Here is a 24,535-nt window from a genome sequence, read left to right on the forward strand (position 1 = left end):
GGACTCAAGATACAGACATTACGCACAGATAGAGGAGGGGAGTACTTGTCTGTAGATTTTGATGCTTTTTTTAAAGACAAGGGCATTGTACATCAGCTTACAGTGAGGCTAACTCCTCAGCAAAATGGCAAAGCTGAGAGGAAAAATCGTACTCTTATGGAGATGGATAGATGTATGCTAAAAAGCAAAAAATTGCCTCATGTGTGCCAATTATGTTTTGAATTGGGCACCCACAAAAGCTTTGAAGACCAAGACTCCCTATGAAGTTTGGCAAGGGAGAAAGCCTTCTATGGATCATTTCCGTGTCTTTGGATTTCTTGCATACGCTCATGTGCCTGTTGAGTTTCGGCATAAGTTGTCTGATAAGGCAATTAAATGCATTTTTGTTGGGTACAGTGCAGAGAGCATGGGCTACCGTCTCTACAATCCTGTCACACGCAAGATTATTGTCAGTAGAGATGTAAAATTTTCAGAAAATTCAGCTCACACTCAAGCTGAATTTGATATGCCTTCTTCTTCCGGTGATGTCTTTGAGGGGTTACTACCCATTGCCCTGGGTTCCCCTACTGATATATCTGATCAAAATCAGAATTTTCAGATACCTCCACATGCTCCGATTCAGCCACAGGATGTCATACCACCTCCACAAGCCGTGGAAGAGGTTGTTCAGCAAGAAATTGCAGATATACATGCAGCAAAAACAGTCCCAAATTGGCTGTTACAAACTCTCAAGGAGAGTAAAATTGATGCTCCATTACCTGGCAGAACTCGGAGTGCAGTAAGGCATGGGGGAGGTGCTCTTTTAGTTGAATCAGCTTATGCAGGTACTCTTCTTGATGAGGAGGAACGTGAGACATTTGAAGAGGCACAGGATAATGTGCATTGGATGAATGCCATGCACGATGAGTTGCAGTCCATTCAGAAAAATCAGACATGGAAGTTGTCGATTTGCCACCAGGTAAACATGCCATAGGTACATGGTGGGTTTTCAAAGTTCAAAGAAAGCCAGATGGCACCATTGACAGGTACAAGGCAAGGCTGGTCGCAAAAGGATATGCTCAGAAAAAGGGCATCGACTATGAGGAGACTTTTTCTGCTACATCCAGAATGACAACCATCCGGTCAGTTATTACAATGGCTGCAAATTTTCAATGGAATGTTCATCAGCTGGACATAAAAACAGCCTTCCTTAATGGAGACTTGTTGGAAGAGCTTTATGTCAAACAACCTCCAGGCTTTGAAATTTCAGGAAATGCACTTCAGGTATGCAAGCTCAATAAAGCTTTGTATGGGCTGAAACAGGCCCCACGTGCATGGTATGCAAAGATTCATGCCTTTCTGACCAGCAAGGGGCTGTACAACAGTCCAACTGAAAGCACCCTCTACATCAAGAAGGATGGGGGGGATATTTTAGTCATCATTCTTTATGTAGATGACTTACTGCTCACAGGGTCAAATGAAGATAATATTGCAGATTTTAAAGCTGAATTGCAGACCACTTTTGACATGTTAGATTTGGGGCTGCTACACTTTTATTTGGGGATCGAGTTCACTCAAGAGCAAAGTGGCATCGGTATGTCTCAATCCAAGTATGTGCAAAAACTCTTGGACAGATTCAACATGCAGGATTGTAAGCCCATAGCTACTCCCATGGAGCCGGGGCTGAAGCTTACAATGCATGAAGTAGGTGAATCATTTGATGTCACACTCTACAGTCAGGCTGTTGGATGCCTCATTTATCTCTGCAATACACGACTTGATATTCAGTTTGTAGTTTCTCAGGTGAGCAGATATATGCACAGCCCAAAGACTATGCATTGGCAGGCTGTAAAACGCATCTTCCGTTATTTGCAAGGTACCAAGTCTTTTGGCTTGATGTTTCCCAGGGGGGGTGACTTGCAGAGGCATTCCTACTGTGACTCAGATTGGGCTGGAGATTATGACACTAGGCAGTCCACAAGTGGCAATTGTTTCTTTTTGGGCAAAGCTTGTATTTCTTGGTTGAGCAAGAAACAATCTACAGTGGCTACCTCTTCATGTGAAGCTGAGTACAGGGCAGCTTTCACAGCGACAATTGAATGTGTTTGGCTGCGTAGCCCTTGTTGGGGGCTTGACATGTCAGAGATAGAGTGGACACGGGTGGAGCGCCTCCAGATCCTCATGCTCTCACGGATGATCCGAGGAAAACCGTCTGTACCACATCACATCATTCAGGCCGAGTTTGGTGCTTCTCCACTCCAGCTAGATGCAGCCTTTTAGACCATCACATATCTACACGGGGTTAGATCATATGGGGACTGCACATCAGGGAGACAGAGGTTGCCATGGTTGGCTCTCGATTCCTCCATGAGGTTGGCAGTAGAGGGAGACGAGCGATGCTGGTATGCACGGACTCACAGATGGTTTGTGGGACTAGGGTTCCACATCGATAGGATACCTTCTTTTCAGTATAGTTTAGATGCCCCTCAGGTACTCCCACCTATCATCCCGATTGGGCCACACACCAACCAGGTCATTCAAGAGGATCTCCTGCAGCTACACACCTTTAGGACCTAGTTGGAGCCGAGGGAGCTTCCAGTGAAGCTGAGTTTCTACAGAGATTACTGTCTTCGTATTTCGGAGGAGGGATTTATCACACCACTGGGGTACACTGAGCTTCATATGCCTCACTCCATCGGACAGTTTTGGGTATCATCACACCGCCTCTGCATAGAGAGCGGCAGAGCAGAGGGGATTCCTAGGGAGCATCGCTTATGCATATTGTGCGACTGTCAGGAGGTTGAGTCGGAGGAGCATTTTATTTTCAGGTGCACAGTGTACTCTGAGATCCGAGGTCGCTACCATTGCCTCTTCAGAGACGGCTCCGGGCTCCTTTCCAGATTCCTCGCCTACCCAGATCAAAGATGCCTCACGGCCTTCATTCACGAGGGGGTCCGATAGAGAGAGTACTAACTCAGGCGACGGGGCTTGGCCACATCATCAGACACCTCTCAGAGCAGGATCACAGAGTTCTTCCCATCGAGTGACATTGAGCGTCCAGTCTCTAGCCGCAGACGTGATAGAGACCCCGACCTGACGATGGCAGCACGACACACGAGACATCGAGGGGACACACAGATCACTCTGGGGGACCTCCAGTCATTGTTTAGACCCGGTATACGTCCCACGGGAGTCACAGTGGCTCTGGTCTTATGTCGAGCCTCGTCAAGGAGACCGAGATGCATAGCACCTCTTGACGGGCGCTAGCGTCCCATCATCGGCTATGCATCAGCCAGGGTGACATGACATACGGAGGATTCCGCTCCGCTCTAGTCCTTTTCTTTTCATTGTTACATCCAGATGTATTTGATTATGTATGATCAGACTTAGGGTTCAGCACGGGTGATGATGCTCGTTTCAGTAGCTCCACCCTTTCTGTGATTTGTATCAGGTTTTCTTTCAGTCTCATAGATCCATCGGTCTTCCGAAGACTCTAATAAAATTTCTTTCTTTCTTTCTTTCTACTAGTGCTAGATCTGAGATTAAGTACAGTTTCCCAAACTTTTACTCAATCCTGCTGTTTGCCTCTTCTATGAGGTCTTCAAACTAGCTAGTTCAGGGCCTATGAAATGCCCAGCTCATTTTGGATGGCCTTTGGCCCAGTACTATGCCCATATTTGGGCTCTCCATGCCCCTCCACCAGTGGCACCATAATTGCTCCAACCCTTCCCTTTGTCAGGCCATGGCTGTCCCTTCCATGACATATCTGCCCTGCCCATGCGGCAGCCTCTTCATCCCTTGTCCTTCTGCTCCCCCCCCCCCCCCCCCCCCCCCCCCATAACAAGGCAGAGGGGAAGCAGAAGGACAAGGGATGAAGAGGCTGCCACATGACGGCGAACAGGGCTTGGATGATCCTTAAATATCTGTAAGAGACCAACAATAGGTCCAGGATTGTATCCCCAAAAAATTACAAGCTCAGCAACCAAAAGCTCTGACACACGAGAGCTGCATGAGCTGAGAGCTGATACGAATGGGCAAAATCCACATGACGCAGCCTAGAAGCTCTAGGAGAAGGGAAAGATCCAACAGAGGCTGGTGACAGCAACTATGAAAACTAGGGACAAACACTTGAGTATGAACCTGATTTAACTCGAGTATTGAGCACAGCTTATCTTACACGTGACAACACGAAGTTGAGCTTACCTTATCTTGCATGTGGCACAATCACTTGAGTGTTTTTTTTTGTCAAATTGTGACCTGATGCATCAAATGTTAGGAGTATTGTTACATAAATGGTCCTATGATGTAATATTATCCACAGGGGGAATGCCTTAGGTTAGGAAGATAGGAGTAAGGCTTAAGTGCCTAGTTAGGACAGTTAGGACTAGTCCTACGTCCCAAGTGGCGTTAGTGTCCTAATTAGACTGGTATCCAAAATGTTGAGGGACCATTGGGCGTAGGGGTGGCAGTGGGTGCACCTAGGAGATTCTAATACGGTGACGCTCGTTTGATCCATTGTGGCTTGCTGGTAATCTCCTATGTTGTTCAGGGGTGAGAGTTTTACAGGGAACCTAACACTGGTATCAAAGATAGATAGCTCTGGCTTGTGGTAAGGGTTGCTTTACACGAGCGCCACCAGGTATTAAAGAAACTGTTCATGAAATAGTTAGTGATTTGCTTCGACGCTGTTGTTGAAGAAATTATTATTCTTGCGAGTTCATGGGATGGGAGACTTGCTTGAATGCAGTTGCTTGGTTTCCGTGTGTTTGGCCGATTCAGCTGTTGATTAGCGGTGTATATACCCAAAATAGAGCTCGTTCACGAAGAACGTTGTAGTGGCTTGTTATTAGGTGTAAGAGCTTTTGTGGTTGAAGGAAATTTGTGACAGCTTATTACGGGTGACCTACACCTACTCCCAATGCAGGCCATAGGGTATTACAGGAACCATAGACAATGTAATGTATTTCCATTGATCTTGCATAAGATAGGAATCAGTACCAATGTCTAGTGTGTCAGAAGATAAAGAGTGATTTGGGTAATGTACTAGGCTTACTTAAACTTCTCCCTATTCTTTCTGAGAGATGGGAGCATGTCACCATGGAGTTGGTGTCAAGGTCCCAAAGATTGGGAATGTTGGCAGAAGATTGGAATGTGTGGTGTGTCAGAAGATAAAAAATGATTTGGGTGATGTACTAGGCTTACTTAAACCTCTCCCTGTTGATGGGGCATATTGCCATGGATTTTGTGTCAAGAGTCACGAATATTGGAGGGTATGATCATATTGAGCCAAGAGATTCGGGATTTGCTGTGATTGGAGGGTTGAGCCAAGAGATTCAGGATTTGGCACGTCACTCCTAGTAGCAACCTAAGTTCTTGCCGAATGATGTCATTTGGGAGACAATTGCCAGCATCTCTGCTTGGAAGATTGGGTTGTGTGTTGCAACCTATTGATGGGGGCAGCAGGCTCGTTCAGCGACGACCCTCATTAACATGTGGCTTTGATATTATCCGTACCTTGGGTGCCATTTGGGATCGGGAGACAGTGAAGATGCTGGAGCACTTCTGCAATGCTTGGCCTGCAGCCATTTTCTACAAATTTATTGATCTAGGAATCCATCAGTTGTGTACTACACTGGCTTTTGGATCTGTGTTGAGGGTACCCTAGGCCGTGAGCTGGGCCCCTGTAAAGCTGTAGGACAGCTGGTTTTTTTCAACGCGTGATGAGTAGCCAAGTCTTTTTATTGTTTTCTTAATGCTTAATAGAATGTTCTTTTCTCTGGGGCAAAAGTAAAATAAATCTTGAAGCTTGGTGTGATTGTTAGTTGCAATTCTAGTTCTTATATCATAAAGGCTACCAGAAATGTTGGAGAGTTATGAAAATCTGATGAGGGGATTGCACTTCAGTTGTAACTTGTAAAGTTTCCAATAGACTTCGTCATGCGTCCCTTAGAATCTCTTGGACCGCAATCCATCTCCACCCCAAAAGACAGGATTTTCTGCTTGTTTTCCTTTACTGTTTGATTCATTTGTCATTGTCATCAAATGTCATTCTCAGGTTGGGATGCAGAAGTATGGAAAACTGCCCCCTGATTTGTTGTTTGTTTTTTGGCAGCCTATGCCAGCAGAACAACTTTCGAAGCTGTCTCACTACAAGAGTGTTTTGCATCGTATGATCCCCTATTTAGTAGCTCCTAAGGGAAGCCTTCCCAAGGAGTTTAAACAAGATAAGGTAGAAGCATTTGAGAAGCAAATTGTGAGCATTATGGAGACTTTTAAGCGTCGCAAACAGACTCCACAACTGCAACAAATACATCAGCAAGCATTATCTGCATCATCAAGTCTTGGTGAAGTTCAGGCAATTCAGCAACAGGTACAGCAGTCATCTCAGAACCTACAACAGGATAAGGCTGTGCAGCAAACACCTCAAATAAGTGCATCAGTTCTGACTACAGCAGGTTTGCAATCGAATAGTTCCTCAAATAATGCCTTGCCCATTTTGCAACCTACTGTAGCTGCTCTGCAGCAGAATGTTACTAGCTCAGGTCAATCATCTACACTCAGTGGTCTGCAGCAGGGTGGTAGTGCACATAGGTTGAATCAAAACAATGTCATATCTTTTCCACAAAATGGCATGATTTTGCAGCCACATACCCATGCGATGCAGCAACAACCACAGCAGCAAGTACTGCAACAGCAGCAACAACAAGTACTACATCAGCAGCAGCAAGTACTGCAGCAGCAGCAACAAGCACTACAACAAGAACAACAGCAACTGCTCCAACAGCGTATGCTGAAAGGTCAAGAACAGATTAAGCAACATTTGCAGCAACTTCAGCAACAGCAACAGCAACAGCAACAGCAACAGCAGCAGCAGCAGCAGCAGCAGCAGCAGCAGCAGCAGCAGCAGCAGCAGCAGCAGCAGCAGCAGCAACAACAACAGACACAACAGCATCAGCAGCAAAAGCAGCTGCAGACTGGTCAGCTTATGCTGGTACAACAAAATCAACACCTACAGCCAATCCCTGAGACAATGAATGAGAGTAAAGGGGCCAAACAAGCTGCAGTCATGAAGCATGTGTTGCTTCATCAGCAACAGCAACAGATCAATCAACGAACAATGTTACAACAGCTGCAGCAGCAGCAGAAGACTGCATCTGCACCAGTTGTATCCTCACCACAAATCTCTTCACCGCCACAAATGCCACCTCAGAGTGATTTACAAAACCTCGGCACACCTACTCTTCAAATCCCTAAAATTGGAACTCCCTTGCAAGCTCCCACACCTCCTTTCATGACTCCTTCCCCTTCTCTGGTTCCAGCTGCTTCCCCAATGCTGGATGATACTGACCTAAAACAACCGACACCTGCCATTTCTGTGATAACTACTGCAGGAAGCGGTCAAGTGCTTTACTCGGCTGCAGCTACCCCAAGCAATGGACAGTCGGCTGCTATTGGTACACCAGGCTTTCCAGTTTCACCATTTCTGAATGAGTACGCCCCAAGTCCACAAATGAGTATTCCAGACCGTTCTCAGACTTTTCCACACGGCATTTTTCAATACGAGAGGACTCAGAGTGAACCTCCATTGGAACGGCTTGTCAACGTGGTTTGGTTTTCTGCTTATTTCTTTTGGATCTTCTGAAATTGCAGATGTGATATGATGGTTCTTTTGTGTGTGTGAGAGCTTAATATCATCTGGTTCTGAAAGGGGCGAAACAGAGTATGAGGTAACCAAATGAATGAAAGTTTTTCATGGTTTATTAATTTTAAAGGACTCTTGAGATCATACATAGATCATGGCTGAACCTCTAGCTGAGTGTATGGCGCTAGGTGCAAGCCCATCGTATGTACTTGCAAAAGTACCCTCTTATTGTTAGAAATCGACCAACAAAGGGTACGCACAGTGGAAGACTGATAGAATAACCCAGGAGCTCACATAGTATGTGGGTGGAATCACAAACTTGTTTACTTAATGTGCTTCACATAGATGTGTTGTGCAGACTAGCAAATAGACAATGAACCAAGCCAGATATCGAATCCACCAAAAGAATATATGAGGCCCCAAAGGGGCCCTTATATTGGGGCAGATGCCTCCTCAAAGTCTGCTGACCAGCAGGCCTGCTGGCCGACTTTGCTCCCCCCCAATTGACCCAACCAGCTCTTATTTATGGGACTGTGGGCAACCCTTTTGGGGCTGTGTGCCTGCCGTGGCTCTTGCTCCTCCAGGTCTGGTCCTGCACAAGCAAACCATCCTAGTACACAGATCCATCCAACCAGATAGCACCAGCACCTTCAGTCACGTTCGTGCCTTCGAACTCGAACAATCCAAATGCCACCATCTTCTAGCTATCCCCCTCATAATGGGTGAACAACCTGGAGTCTTCCAGGCACTTTGCTCTCAGGGTCTGTTTCAACCCGTTCTCCCTCTGGCAAGGTCTGCAACAAAAGAACCGTCTCGAGAAATGAAATCCCAAGAATATCTCCAGATATCTTGGACCACGAACTCACTAAGTTCTCAAGAAAGTACTGCCCGAGATTTGAAGAAGCACCCACATTTCCCCTTTTGCCTTTGAAGAAGGCACATTCCGTCCAATCTCGCATTTCCTGAGACACTATAGAGCAAGTTCTCTCCACAGCATGTTATAAAGGCTCAAATCAATGACATCAAGTACGGACTAGAACATCCCGCCTATGTGCTTGCTCTGAAAGCAAACCATGCACATCAGGGAGGCACGTCCCAATGACCTGTGTAATCCTCTAATTCCCCTTTCTGAATAACAGCATTCATCTGAACTTGAAACTCTAGGGCACTCCATGGAATCCACCCTCATGTTAGTGTCAACAGCTATGCACCTGGAAGAGTCTGAGCACTCCTTGCTGTCCTTCCTCTTCACAAAGGTCTCTGACTCCCCTTCAGCCTACATCTCAATATCAGACATCTTCACTATGACTTCTAGGTCTGCGTATTTGACCTCAGTAACACATGGAGCTTCGATTACCACATTAGCTTTAATTTTTGTCTCACCATCCGAATCTGAGTCAGACTCCTTCTTCTTGCTCTTTTGATCCGCCTTCTAATCCTTCGCAAAGTGGCCTGGCTCATCACAATAGAAGCACTTCTTCTTCTGCTTCCTCTTCTTACTAGAAGTGTCCTCTTCATCCCCATAATAATCCTTCTTGGGCTTGCCACCGCTAGGCTTGCCCTGTCCTTTGCCAACAACACCTTGTCATTGTTGTCTTTGTTATAGAGCTTCTCCTGAGCCTCCTGCTGTAGCAATACCGAACTTCTCAAAAGTTAGAGGTTTGGTCCTTTATCTTGCTATCACAGTCGTAACAAAGCTATTGAAACTTTGTGGTAGCATCCCAAGTACCATGAAGGCCAACTAGCTTGAGTCTACCTTGTGACCAACCGATGCTAGCTGATCCCTCACCACCTTGACTTTCGTCAAGTGATGGTGAACTGAATCTCCATCATCCATATCCATGTTGTAGAATTGATGCGGAAGAGTCAAGATTTGGATGTATTATGTGTCTCACACAGATCCTTCAGAATGGCCCACACCTCTACTGTTGACGTGTCAGTCATTTGGATGTGAGGAATCACCGAGTCTGTCGTAGTCCCTATGATCAAGGCTAGGGCATGGGCATCTCTATCCTCCCACGTTTTGAGTTCATCTCTATCTATCGGTATAAGTATCATCCCTTGTTTGTCCATCACATTCTTCGGTTTTGCCTCCACTCCCATTGTCAGCGTCCACAGTTTTTGAGCCACTAAATGACTCCGGATAGGATAGTTGGTCCCATCCATTTTCCTGGACTCTCCAAAGTTAGGGATGGTGAAAGAAGGAACTTGACTGGAGGAGGAGGAAGGAAGAGTCGACATCTCTGTTGCTATACCACACAACAAAATTGAAAAGCAAACACCACCGTCTGTAGATAAGAACTCTGTACACACCTGACTAAACCTCAATTGCCCTCTGTAACATGCAACGGTTATCTGATCGTGTAATTCACAGCAAGACCTTCTTTAAACCTTTAGCGAGGAACGAGCGTTGTTTACCATAGAGAGAGAAAGGTGATGAGGGTAGAGAGAGAGTAGAGTCGACAACCAATTGGGTCCCTGTACCCACTGAGGGTCCCCTCCCCCAATCAGGGGAGAATTTGCTTCTACTTGAAGAATTGAGAAATACAAAGAACACTCTTCAAGAGAGCACGGAACACGCTTTTGAAGAGCTCACTGTGCACACGTATAGCAGACCCAAAGACCTGAGAGGCAACGCTGACCATTACCGAGACCTTGATGCTGTCCACACTGACGATGTAGGACGCTTCTGCAAGGCAAGGAAGAGGCTTGTGCTGTCTACTGGAATGCAAGGTTACTGCGTGAGTGAGAGAGTGATAGATCCTATGAGAGAATTGAGAGATGACTGGAATATAGAGCTGAGAGTGAGCTGTGTAAACTGTAAAAGAGAGCTGAGAAAGCTGAGGAAACAGTGTCCAAACCTCTCTCCGTTTGCTGGTCCAAACCTCTGACTGTTGTGCTGCGTGGTCACCTTCAGATCAGGCTGAACTGATGGCCAAGGGACTGAGGCTAGAGCAGGGCCAGATCTGAGGATCTCAGGGGCTGCATAGGAGGCTGAAGTGGAGCTGTAGGAGAACTGAAGGCAGGAGCAAACTGAATGAGAAAACAGGGCAGCCAAGGGGCCCTTTTATAGGGCTGGACTGAGCCAACCCAGTCTGTAAACAGCCAACTGAGTCGGTTTGTTTTACAGATTGGTTGGCCTACAACCAGCCTAACGTGGCGGTAGGTTTATTGCTTCCAAGTAGTCCACCAATATCTGGGGAAACTCCTGGAAAAAATCTTCGTCCAACCACACTGCCGGATCCTACGTCGTGACCCATGCAACAGCATCATGCTTGAATTTATGAAGAAGGATCTGTTCTGGTTGCAAAACTTCGACTTCATCAAGAACTTCAGGTTGTTGCTCGTCGAAAATCTCTGAAAGAGGAGGTCCAAAATATGGCTTCAACCAAGCTACATGGAACACATTGTGCATAGTCCAGCTGTCTGATAGACGTAACTTCATTGAGACATCGTTGATCTTTTGAATAATAAGGAATGGTCCGAAGCTCCTGAAGGACAGCTTAGGGCATCGCTTGCCCATCTGCTTCAATCGTTGCTTGATAATGCGTAAATACACCCATTGACCCTCTTTATACTGGACATCTCGTATGGATTTATTAGCTTGGCGTGTATACGATGCTTGAGCTTTGGCGATGCGGCTTTTCACGGACTCCGTAATCTCTGCCATGGATTCGGTGGTTTTGTTGGCTTCAAGAGATGGAGACACCATCTGGGTGAGGAGTGAGGTAAATCGCCGTCTAAATGCCGCTTCATAAGATGTGCGACTAATACTCGAAGAATAGGTATCGTTCAGAATGGCCTGCACAAGCGGAAGAAACTGCTCCCACTTTCCCTGAGCATCATGACAATATGCTTTCAAAATATCAAATGCCATACCATTATACTTTTTCGTCTTGCTGTTCGATTGCAGATGGAAAGCGCTGGACATCTGAAGCTTAGTATCAAAATTATCAAACAAGGCGCGCCAAAAGTTAGACGTAAACTTGGAGTCTCTGTCGGATGTGATGGTCTTTGGCAACTCTCCAACGGGATACCAATACTTGATAAACAAACGAGCTACATCTTCAGCGCTGGCCGTTTGTTTGCAGGGAATGAGCATACAATATTTACTAAAGCGACAAACAATAGTAAGACATTGAGTATTACGCGTACCTGCGGATGCTGGAAGTGGCCCCACGAAATCCATACCTATGTCTTGGAAAGGACCGTCGAGGATTGGCAATGGCATAAGTAAGCCTACCGCTTTCTTGTGGGAAGCCTTGACCTTTTGGCATATTTGACAATTCTACACATAGCCGTATATGTCCTTCCGTATCTTTAGAAATAGTGCTCTAACTTCTCCAAAGTCCCGTTGATACCTTTGTGACCACCGGTAAGGGCGTCATGGGCATCATGAAGAAGCAACTGTCGTTTGTCTTTGAGTACACATAACCTTTTCTTATAGAAAAGCTAACCGTCCTCTAATGAGTAATGGCCTGGAGCAAGCGTCGTGGCTAACTGGAACTGCGTGCCAAACTCTGTTGACTCCGCGTACTGTGTCTTCATGCTATCAAGATCCTTTCCTTTGATTTCGAGCACAGTGGCCTGCTCAATGGTCTGGATGGAACCTTTCCGACTGAGAGCGTTTGCAACAGGGTTGTTTTTTCCGGGAACGTACTCGATCATTCTCCCAAACTGCTGGAATATGTGACTCCACCGCTGCTGCCGATCACTCCATTGCGTACTAGGCATTGTCTGAAGCCACTTAAGGGCTTGGTGCTCTGTCTTCAGCGTGAAAGTTTATCCGTATAGGAAAGGCTTCCAATGTTTTAATGCCTGGATGACACCGAGGAGCTCTCTATCATATATTGAATAGATCGTTAAGCTTTCTGTTGTAGTATGCCACGGGTCTATCTTCTTGCTGTAAAACTACCCCTATGGCGACATTGCTAGCGTCTGTGATTACCAGAAATGGATCATCCCAAGAGGCGATCTTCATAACTGGTGCTGTCGTGGCCAACCGTTGCAAGTCGTGGAAGGCCTGCAAAGCTTTGCCTGTGACTTGAACTTTTTTTTTGCGTGTCTTTACCCCTTTGAGTAAATTTGTAAGAGGGACTGCATATGTTGAGAAACCCTTCATGTGCGAGCTATATGCTTGATACAAACCCACAAAGGATCGGATCTCCTAGGCCGTGGTGGGGACAGCCCAACTTGTGATAGCTTGGATCTTCTCAGGGTCCAATCGAATCCCTTGAGCACTAATGATGTAGCCCAAATACTGAATTTCCAGCAATCCGAATTCACTTTTCTTTGCGTTGAGATATAGCTGGTTATCACGTAATAACTGTAGGGCACATTGCACATCCTTAATATGCTGCTTGGCTGTCGCGGAAAAGATAAGGATATCATCGAGAAAGAGGAACAGGCACTTCCCAACATACTCTGCGACTACGCGGGACATCATCTTGTTGAATGTTGGTGGTGCATTTGTCAGACCAAAGGGCATGACGACGAACTCGTAATGAGCTCGCTTAGTTCAGAAAGCTGTCTTTGGGATGTCAGCTTCAAAAATCCGGACTTGATGGTAGCCACTCTTGAGGTCAATCTTTGAAAAAAATCTTGCACCATCGAGTCTTTTAGAGATGTACTCGATGCGGGGCATAGGAAACTTATTGCTTACCGTAAGCTTGTTGAGTGCTCTGTAGTCGACACATAGTCGTGCGGACTTATTATAAGAAATCCTAGATTTATTATATTTAGAAATGTGCTAAGGAACAGAAAGGAGACTGAGATAGCAGAGAACAAGGAATTATTGTATTGCTTGAATGTCTGTAGGGTAGATGTTGTGTGTCATCCATACGATTGGGCCTCTCTTATATAGAGAGTGAAGAGTCACACATGAAAAGGTGTGTACTCCAAAGGGTATGTGCATGAAGAGGTGTGTACCCCTTGTGAAGGGTGTGACCCTTGATGAGAGGGTACATTACAATAGAAATGTCTCTTCATAGAATGTCTCTTGTGAAGGGTTGTGCCTCATTAGGAAGTGTCCCGTCGAAAGGGCAAGTGTCTCGTCGAAAGGGCATACCCTTCCACAAGTGTCCATTCATCAAACCATCCATAAGTCTAGAAATAGAGAAAGGAATACGTCACAGATCGTGACATCCCCTCCCACTCAAAATAAGACCCTGGTGGAGATAATGAACTGATGTAGAAAATATCACTGTAAATTTTGAAAATACGGCTGTAAAATGTCAGGGTACTGCTGTAAGTCTTCATCAGATTGCCAAGTAGCGTTGGAGTCGTCCAGATCTCGAGCGTTCATGACTGGTTGAGTAAAGATATACTTTAGAGAGAGATGGTCTGTCTTGACCACAGAGTCGGCTCCCATGAGATAATGTTTCCAAGAGCGATTAGCATGTACAACGGCAAGAAACTCCTTATCATAAACTGGGTATCGGGTTTGGATATCAGAATGTTTATGGCTGTCAAAAGCAATAACTCTGCCTTCTTCCATCAAGACTGCTCCTGTAGCAATGTCGGAAGCGTCGGTCATGACCTCAAATGGAAGGTTTGGGTCAGCAATAGCCATAACAGGTGTGGTAGTGAGTGCTTGCTTGAGTTGTTGGAAACTATACTCTGTTTCGGGAAGCCACTGAAAAACTGCTGTGCTTTTCAATAATTCGGACATAGGAGCTGCGATTTCGGAAAACTGATAGACCTTTGTATGGTAGAAGTTTGCCAATCCGAGAAAAGAGCGGACATCATGAACATTCTTAGGAGTAGGCCAGTTTCGGATTACCTCGACCTTCTTGGGATCCACAGAGATGCCTTGAGCTGAAATAACATGTCCCAAATATTCGAGTTGGGTTTTGAAGAACTCACTCTTCTCAATGTTGATGTAGAGAGAATTTGCACGGAGAACTTCAAAAACTTGGTGAAAATGTTGTTTGTGCTCATGTAGGGATTTGCTGAAAACGAGGATGTCATCGAGGTAAACGATGACGAACTTATCGAGGAAAGGCCTGAAGATGTCGTTAACGAGTGTCATGAATGTGGCCGGGGCATTGTTTAACCCAAAGGCCATGACCAAACATTCATAGTGTCCATACTTTGTTCGAAAAGCAGTCTTGTACTCATCGCCTTCTCGTATGCATATTTGATGATAACCTGAACGAAGATCAATCTTTGAGAATTGTGTTGCATATAGAAGTTGATCGAAGAGGTCATCAATGCGAGGCAATGGATACTTGTTTTTGATAGTGAGCTTGTTGAGGGCTCGGTAGTCGATGCAGAGGCGCATTGACTTATTCTTTTTTTCCACAAGTAGTACAGGAGATCCGAAAGGGCTGCGAATGGGCCAAATGTGACCTTTGTCGAGTAGTTCGGTGACCTGTCTTTGGATTTCTTCATTTTGAGTGTAAGAAATCCGATAAGGGGGTTTCGACGGTGGATTACTGCCGGGAATAAGTTCAATTGGGTGATCCACTGGTCGTCGAGGTGGTAACTGCTTTGGCAATTCCTGTGGAAAAATATCTAGGTAAGGCTGGAAAAAAGGTTGGTTGAGGTATTCAGGAGGATCCTTTGTTGGTGTCTCCTCTACTGCCGTAACCAACAGAAGTGAAGTCTTTACTTGGCGTTTACGAACCCACTTCTTTACTTGTAGGGCAGAGGCAACTGGGGTTGAAGGAGAGTCCCTAGAACCAGTTAGCTCAATAAGTTTTCCCTGGTGGACAAACTGGATAGTATGGCTGCGAAAACTGATTGATGGATCATAGTCGTAGAGCCACTGTTGTCCGAGTATGACATCGTACCGAGAAAGAGGCATGATGTCGAAGTTCAACTTGTCCGTATAATGTTGGATACGAAAAGACATGTTTTTGATCGTGGTGTTGCACAAGAAAGTCGTTCCATTTGCGAGTTCAATCTGATAGTCCATGAGACTAGGACTGGTGGTCAACCAAAGCTTGTTGACCATCGAACTAGCTAGGAAGTTATGAGAACAGCCACTGTCGATGAGAACACAAAGTACTTGAGTGGCCAGGGAAGGTTTGGGGTTGCTGGCAAGGCTCAGGTGGATGGTATTCGCCAATCGAACAGCTTTGCCTTTCTTTTCTTGTGCTGAGGTAGCATCTTCTCTCTGGGAAGTGCTAGGTTCCATATTGGAATTTTGCTTTGGTCGCTTGGGACAATCGAACCATCTATGGTCCCGTGTACAGATGGTACAAAGTCCTTTTGTGCTGGAGCTGTTCTTCTTGTCAGTGGCCGCACCTTTATGTTGGGGATGTCGGTAATGACTTTGTGAAAAAGAAGAGACACGATCCTTGGAGGAGTGCTTCTGTTGGAATCCAGCATATGATTTCTGAGGCTTCTGGGGATCTTGAGACTGTCGCTGACCTTGATTACCGAAGTTTTTTCGAAACCTGGTGTTATCTTGAGGGCGAGCACCTTTGGCCATAGGAGAGTACTGTGTGCGATTAGCACTCTGCTTCCCTGTATTTTGGAAATCTGTAATGCGCTCTGCATAAGCAATAGCGCCATCTGTGGTGGTGATGTTTGCTTTAAGGACATCAATGCGTAACGAGGGATTTAGGCCTGAGATGAAAGCATGAAGGCGATCATCCTCAGTTAAACCATCAATCTCCAGCACCAATGTGGTGAACTGAGAGATGTAGGAAGACATGGAGCCCGTTTGCTCCAACTGTCAGAGTTTTGAACGTGCTTGGAAGTCCGCATTGGCAGGTATGAACTGCTTACGGAGCACGTGTTCAAAACGTTCCCATGTTAGCACACTTTTGCCGTCCTTTAAGCGTCTTTGCCACCATAGAAAAGCTGTATCCTTGAGGAGGGAGGCCGCCAAGGCGATCTTTTTGCCTTCAGTGAGGTCAACAGTATCAAAATACATGCGCATTTTTGCGAGCCATTGGTCAACTGTTCGGCGATTGCGTTGACCAGTGTAGGCTTCCGGAAGTTTGATGTCAAGTCTTTTAGTTTTGGAAGCTTGAAGTAAACGGTAGAGGGCACGTAGTTCAGTGTTTTCTACCTCTGGTGGGAATGAATCCGCATAGTCGTCTGGTTGTGTCACGTCATCCTCTGTATGGGTGGTACTGCGAGAATCTTGAAGTTGTTGGACTTTCTGGACCAAGTCGGAGATGCTGTCCTGAAGCTGGGAAATTTGAAGTTGCAATAGTGATTCGCCTTGTACGTTGACTTCAGGGGTCTTTTTTGGACTTGGGTCTTTGATCTCTGGAGAGGCTTCACGCGAGCGTTGCGACATATCGGAGATCCCTGTGAGAAAAGCGCGAACTTGCGCTCTAGTTTGTACCATTCCTGGAAGAAGATTTGGGCTGCTCCCTGAGGTTGCTCATGTTGGAGGGGGCAGGCGAGGCAGGATGGAACCACCTGTGGAAATCTGGTAAAGGAGGTCTTGTCTGAGGTAACACTGGTGATGCCGAAAGTGGTGTTACTGCTCGTGAGAGGACAGGAGTAGGTTGCAGAGTCCACAGATCTGAGAAGGGATTAGGAGCTGCTGTCGGAAGTGGAGGATATCCAGGAGAAGGAGTGCCTTCGGAGAGTGAATACCGTCTTGGAGAAGGTACAACCTGTAGAGGAGGATATCTGGGAGCTGAAGGAGGTGGAGAGTACCCTGGAGACGCCGAAGGTGAGGGGTAAAATTCTCTCCAAAGACGGACAGCAAACTCTTGAGGAATATCGGGTTCTGGGTATCTTCGTGTCTCGTGGAACACAACCTGTACTGTGCTGAGGAAGTAATGTAACTGAGGTGCCTCACGCAGAAGGTAGAGGATGTGGTCCAAATCACTAGGAGGGCACGTGACACAGAAAACCCAAAATGCAAAAGCTCCGAAATGGGCTGGTTGTGTAATCTGAACACGATATTGTGTGGTAGATGATGCCTGAGGTGTCCTTGAAATGCCGGGTGAATTACCAGGGGTTTCCATGCTTTAAGGGAGATTCTTTCATTTGCTGTAATTTGATAATGACAAGAGAATCCTTAAAAGCAGACTGCAAAGACTCCACCTGGCAAGGAGAGCAGGCTATCAATGGCGCAACTGGCTGCAGGTACCCGATTCTGGATCGCAATAAGGACTGGCGCACCAGGCTGCTGCTGTCATGGCGAAAAAATCTGTTTGCAGGCTGTTTTTCGACCGAAGGGCTGGCTGATGCTGTGCTCCCGTTGCAGGCTGGAAAGGAGCAGGCGAGGCAATACCAGCGGGGCTGTAAAGGGACAGAACCTGGCAGCGACAGAGGCAAAGGCTGGCAGCGTAGAAGGCAGATGGCTGGCAGCATGATTCTGCGTGAAGACTGCAGCAAGTGGTGTGGGCTGGCAGCAAGATGGCGAGGCCTAAAGGCGGCAGACCCTGCGTGGGTTGGCAGTGCAATGGTGAGGCCAGACAGGTCAGCGAATAAGGGGCTGCGCTGAGCGAAATGGCGAGGCTAGGGCTGCGCAGGTAGGCTGCGTGCTGGCGAGGCTAGGGCTGCGCAGGTAGGCTGCGTGCTGGCGAGGCAAATGACTGCGCAGGGGGGCTGCGTGCTGGCGAGGCAAATGACTGCGCAGGGGGCTGCGATATGGCGAGGCAAATGGCTGCGAACCTGCGTGGAGATCCGTACGTACGGAAAAAAAGACACGATTTTTGTCGTGTCCATTCACATCAACTCGTAATGTGTGGGAGATGGAGAGGCCATAGATGACTTTAGGCAGGGTTGGCGCTAAAAATTTTTACGCTCATCCTCTCCATATCTTCCATGCACAATGTGCACGGATATCCTTCTAGCGGAAAAGATGTATCAGATCGGCGCTAGAAGGTGGGGGGCATTTCCTACAGGCAGGAGCGAATTTTGCTCTGATACCACTGTAAGAAATCCTAGATTTATTATATTTAGAAATGTGCTAAGGAACAGAAAGGAGACTGAGATAGCAGAGAACAAGGAATAATTGTATTGCTTGAATGTCTGTAGGGTAGATGTTGTGTGTCATCCATACAATTGGGCCTCTCTTATATAGAGAGTGAAGAGTCACACATGAAAAGGTGTGTACTCCAAAGGGTATGTGCATGAAGAGGTGTGTACCCCTTGTGAAGGGTGTGACCCTTGATGAGAGGGTACATCACAATAGAAATGTCTCTTGTGAAGGGTTGTGCCTCATTAGGAAGTGTCCTGTCGAAAGGGCATACCCTTCCACAAGTGTCCATTCATCAAACCATCCATAAGTCTAGAAATAGAGAAAGGAATACGTCACAGATCGTGACACTTATCCTTCTTTGTTACAAATAGAATGGGTGCAGTAAAAGGCGAAGAAGGTCTAATAAACCTTGCACGCAGTAATTGAGACAATTGCTGCTCTAACTCCCCCTCCATAGACTTTGAAAGTCGATAAGGAAACTTACTTGGAGGTGTCGAGTCCGAAAGTAGATCGATGCGATGGTCTTCCGGTCGGTTGGGAGGTAGCTGGGGTGGCAGATCGTCCCGGAGCATGATGTCTTTAAACTCTTGGAGTAGATCCACCATTGCTTGCCCCATCGGAGGAGCGGATTGAACTGCAGTGATCTGGCATTGGACATAGACAAGTGCATACATGGCACCCTTCGAGCAGCGCGACTTGCTTGAATATGAGAGATTAATGGAATCCCTGGTATGCTTCGATCACTACGTATCACGGCGGGCTCAGGTAAACCTTCCACAATCGTGAAGGTGTCCTGCCGCCAATCAGGCATCGGAACATGCTCACGGAACCACTGAATCCCGAGAATCATGTCGCACCCCATCAAATGAGTCAATATAAAATCCCGTGTAAAGATGGCCTTTTGAACTGAAAAAGTGAACTGGATGGCCTTATGCGTGATATGTATGCGCAAGCCGGGCGTGAACCCGTCCACTGCAAGCTCGTTGAGGCACCAAGGTGCACCCCACTGTCTTGGCAAGCTGAGGGGAGATGGCATCTTCTGAACTCCCCATATTGAACATGACAACAAACTGATGCCCATTAGATGTGCCGTACGCTCGAATGAGCGCCTTCTTTTGATTTGAGAAGTCGTCCTCCTTCTTACCTTGAAAAACCACCGTGGTAACGGCATTCAAAGCAGGGAAGACGGCATTCGTAGCTGAGGATGGAGGCGAGGTTGGAAGAGCCAATACATTAGCGACGGATGAAGTAGGTGCTTTCACAGCCTTTTCAGCAAGCCACTTCGGACAATGCTTCATGCCATGCCCAACGATGTGGTGGCAATGAAAGTAGCGATGTTCTTGGTGATACGGTTTCTGCTCGTCGGGCTGTAGATAGCCTCCCGTAATACTCGCTTTAGCCTTCTCATCCGGAGTCATCTTTGGCTTGGACTCCTTCTTTTGACCATAAGCCTGGCCGTCTTTCTTTTGGAACTGGTTGTCCTTCTTCTGATCCTTACCCGTTGTGTTGTTTGACTGTTGTGGGGCTTTGGAATCTTTCTGGACCTGCTTGGGCTTTCCCTCGTTCAGCATCATCTCCTGATTCTGTGCGAGAGTGAGCACCCGCTCGTAATCCGGCGGGTCAAAGTTCCGAATGGTAAAACGTATGTTCGTGTCCAAACCTCGAATGAATTGAAGCAATCTGGCGCTCTCCGTCACGCCCAACTGTTGCGCCAGTGTGATGACCTTATTACTGTATGTCAACACATGCAAACCATTCTGGGAGAGAGGAGCGAACTCATCCTCCAGGTTAAGCATATATTGGGGTGGGAGAAAACGGGCTTTGAGGTCGGCCACAAATGTTGCCTAAACGAAATTCGTCTTAAACGTGTTTGGGTCAGTATGCTTACTAGCCCAATGCTGCCACCAAGTCACCACCTCACATGTAATCTGTGCTAACGGAAAATGAGCTATAAACTGATGAATAAACTGTTAAAGTACTGAATGGTCACACTTACCATCATACTTAACAAAATTTGGAGTGGACCGAGTGAGTGGTGTTACCTTTGTGAATGGCGAAGCTGTGGCGGAGACGGCTGTTGCGCTCAAACTTGCCTGCATAGCGGCTAACATCTGTTTGTGTTGGAGAAGCATCGCCTCTCGGTCTAGCTTTTGTTGCCTCTCTGCCTGGGCGAGCTCTGCGCGTTGCAGTGCCTCCTCATTTTTGCGTTCCTCACGGATCAACAAGAGTAGTTTTTTAAAATCTGTGGTTCCTCTTTCTTCCAACGGCTTTTTTGCTTCTTTTTCCTCCAGACGTTGTTTTGTCTGGTCAAGCTGCCTTTTGCTTGCTTCTAGCTGGGATGAATGTTCGTCGAGTTGCTGCAGCAGGACCCGATTTTGCTTTAGAAGGTTCGCCATCACTTCTTGAGCATTTGGCGGAAGCATATCTTGTTGGTAGTCTTTCTCCTCTTCAAAGTCTTCACGGTTAAAATCTTTTCCTAACCCTTCCATGGCGCTTGATTGTGTGCCCTTCCGGATCTCAACACAACCGTACAGTCGCGGTAGTCAAGCTGGATACAGACCGAAGCTCTGATACCAATGTAACACGCAACGGTTATCTGATCGTGTAATTCACAGCAAGACCTTCTTTAAACCTTTAGCGAGGAATGAGCGTTGTTTACCATAAAGGTGATGAGGGTAGAGAGAGAGTAGAGTCAACAACTGATTGGGTCCCTGTACCCACTAAGGGCTCCCTCCCCCAATCAAGGGAGAATTTGCTTTATACTTGGAGAATTGAGAAATACAAAGAACACTCTTCAAGAGAGCATGGAACACGCTTTTGAAGAGCTCACTGTGCACACGTATAGCAGACCCAAAGACCTGAGAGGCAACGCCGACCAATACCGAGACCTTGATGCTGTCCACACTGACGATGTAGGAGGCTTCTGCAAGGCAAGGAAGAGGCTTGTGTTGTCTACCGGAATGCAGGGTTACTGCGTGAGTGAGAGGGTGAAAACTAGAAGTGATAGATCCTATGAGAGAACTGAGAGATGACTGAAATATAGAGCTGAGAGTGAGCTGTGTAAACTGTAAAAGAGAGCTGAGAAAGCCGAGGAAACAGTGTCTAAACCTCTCTCCGTTTGCTGGTCCAAACCTCTGACTGTTGTGCTATGTGGTCACCTTCAGATCAGGCTGAACTGATGGCTAAGGGACTGAGGCTAGAGCAGGGCCAGATCTGAGGATCTTAGGGGCTGCATAGGAGGCTGAAGTGGAGCTGTAGGAGAACTGAAGGCAGGAGCAAACTGAATGAGAAAACAGGGCAGCCAAGGGGCCCTTTTATAGGGCTGGACTGAGCCAACCCAGTCTGTAAACAGCCAACTGAGTCGGTCTGTTTTACGGACTGGTTGGCCTACAACCAGCCTATAAAAAGCCCCTTCCTGGCTCATTTGCCAGGGGAGTTTTGGGGCAGCCTTTGCAGGCTGCCTTCCCTGCCTACCTGTCCAGCAAAGGCTGTCTTCCCTGCCTACCTGTCCAGCCTTTGGGGACCCTAAAGGGACTCCTAACCTAGGCTAAGACCTAAACTATAAGATGGAAACACTTAACCTACTGTTCTCCAGTGGGTACTAGTGAACAAGAACTGACTTACTGACTTGACCTAAGGCTGAGAGACTGACCTACGTAGCTTGTGCTTGACTATCCTTGGACAAGGGCTCACAAAGGGGTCACAACATATGACAAAATCTCCTATCTGGGAACTATAATGCACTTGTTGATGTAGCCAGTGTGTCACCTTGCACCCAAGTGCAGGGTGCATGTGACACCCTCCTCCTGGCAAGAGCAAAATCCTCTAGGTGTGGAAGTCGATTCCTTAGAGCCTTGAATCAAGGTCGTCCTTCAGCAAGGTGTTAGAATTATTGCTATAATTTAGCAGTGACCAATGTAATGTAATAAGTAGGTTAGGGGCACTTTTCCCTCACTTAGAGGTTTTTTCCCCTAACCACAGTTAGTTTACTAACTATGGTTAGTGAAGGATAAGGTTTTGTCACTTAGACAAAACCTATCATTCCATTCAATTGTCACATACTCATCTAATTGCAACTACGTTTTCAGCTCTCTCACTCTCCTGCTCTTGCTCTCACTTTGCTCTCTCCCCTTCTCACATTTGGTATCACAGCAGGTTCTTCCTGCGTTTGCTCGTGCTGCACATTCGCCTCCAGCTGCAGCTCGCAAGCTCCCTGCTCCATCAGTTCACCGTCCGTACAATCCGTACGGACTGATTCCGTACAGTCCCGTACTGTACCTACGACGCCCGTACCAGCTCTTGCACCAGATTCCGTACAGCCCGTATTGTACCTGTGACGCTCGTACTAGCTCCTGCACCAGATTTCGTACAGCCCGTACTGTATTTGCGACGCCCGTACCAGCTCATGCACTAGACACCGTACAACCTGTACCTTTTTGTTGCTATTCTGTTCAAGCCGTTCGACTATACGGATTCTGTACGACCGTACAGTCCAGTCACAGGTTGTTCCATACTGTTCCAAGTCGCTCAGTACTACAGGCGTATTTCGTACTAGCTCACTGACAGTCCGTACGTAGACTGTCCGTACAAGCTCACTGCCACTGCCCGTACGCCATTTGCGTTAGCACTGATCGTATAGTGTACTCCACTGTACATTTATCGTACATTTGCAGGGTGCCGTCCGTACGACCGTACCTGCTTAGTACACATTTGGTGTACGTACATTCTGCAAGTTTTTTTACTTGCAGGTGAATCTTGCAGATGTTTTTTTGGCAGGTACACTTTGCAGGAAGACATTGTTTGGCAGAGCAGTTTTTTGGGTAGATTTGAGCATATTATTTGAATTGGGCATTTTGCAAAATTTGGGGCTTTTCTTGGATTTGCCTCAATTTCAACTCAATTTCACCTCAACATTTGGGGCTTTTGCAATTACACTGCAATTTCGCAGTGAAATTTGGGGCTTTTGCAAACAGAGAGCAATTTGTGCAACATTTGGGGCTTTCAGACCACTTTCTGGTTGCAATTTCAAGCCACAAATTGGGGCTTTTGTGTTGGGAGAGCAATTTGACAGGTTTCAGCTCACACTGCCTTTCTGTGAGTGTTTTCAAGCACTTTTGGCAGGTTTTGGGAGAGATTGGATGCTCTAGCAGATTTCTGATAGAGACATTACAGAGATTTGAGTTGCATTTTTAGCCAGTGTTTGGCTGTGTTTTTTGGGATTTGTGCACTCCATTCCCAGCACGGGAATTCAGATTTGCATTTGCTGTATTTTCTTTCTCAGACATGGCCCAGCAAAATCAGAATGATTTCGGTTTCAGTGGTCTCTCACAAGAGGATAAGCTGGATGGTACCAACTACTCCCTCTGGAGTTTTATGGTACGCAATATTCTGATTTCTCGTAATTTATGGGACTATGTAAGTGGGGATGAGTTCCGGCCAGCAAATGTGGCACCTAATACCCCTCCCCAACAAGGAGGAGGCAGAGGTTGTGGACAGGGTACAGCTGCAGCACAAGTTATTGGTGCAGTTATACCACTCCAGAGCAAAAGAGATCGGATTCACGTGATGCTTTAGCTTTGTCGTGTATTTCTCTTTCAGTGAAAAGATTCATCATTCCACATATCCGGTCGTGTAAGACCTCAAAGGCAGCATGGGATATTTTGGAGAGCATGTATGCAGCTCGGAATGATGCCAGGGTGTCTTTTTTGAAAAGAGAATTGTCTCATACACATATGGAAGATGGTGACTCCATGTCAGTGCACCTCACAAAGCTACAGGATTTACGAGAGCAGTTGCTGAATATTGATGAGATCATTCCTGATTTAGAGATGATTACCACTACTCTGAATTCTCTTCCTGAGTCTTATCTCAGCTTTCATACCTCGCTGAATTTGTCGTTGAGGGGGGGTGCGAATCCTCTCACTTTTCACGAGTTGATAGGACTTCTGCTGTCCCTTTTAAAGCTGCTCGCATACTTATGAGGGTAGATCTATCCATGGCAGTCCGGAGTTTCA

The 24,535-nt window shown here is 46.6% G+C and overlaps 1 protein-coding gene across 3 annotated transcripts in view; it reads left to right on the forward strand.

Annotated features, from left to right (window-relative positions):
• Positions 1–24,535, forward strand: part of LOC147882226 (mediator of RNA polymerase II transcription subunit 15a-like) — a 114,506-nt gene that overhangs the window by 25,477 nt on the left and 64,494 nt on the right. For all 3 annotated transcript variants that reach the window (XM_087401794.1, XM_087401795.1, XM_087401796.1), the window contains exon 7: positions 6,092–7,585. In XM_087401794.1, the coding sequence (XP_087257920.1) occupies positions 6,092–7,585 (1,494 nt within the window). The remainder of the gene's footprint in view (positions 1–6,091; positions 7,586–24,535) is intronic.

The sequence above is a fragment of the Dipteris shenzhenensis genome, chromosome 30, assembly GCF_047967505.1.
Source record: "Dipteris shenzhenensis isolate YYH24624 ecotype China chromosome 30, Dip_SZ_1.0, whole genome shotgun sequence".
In the NCBI taxonomy this organism is placed as follows: domain Eukaryota; kingdom Viridiplantae; phylum Streptophyta; class Polypodiopsida; order Gleicheniales; family Dipteridaceae; genus Dipteris; species Dipteris shenzhenensis.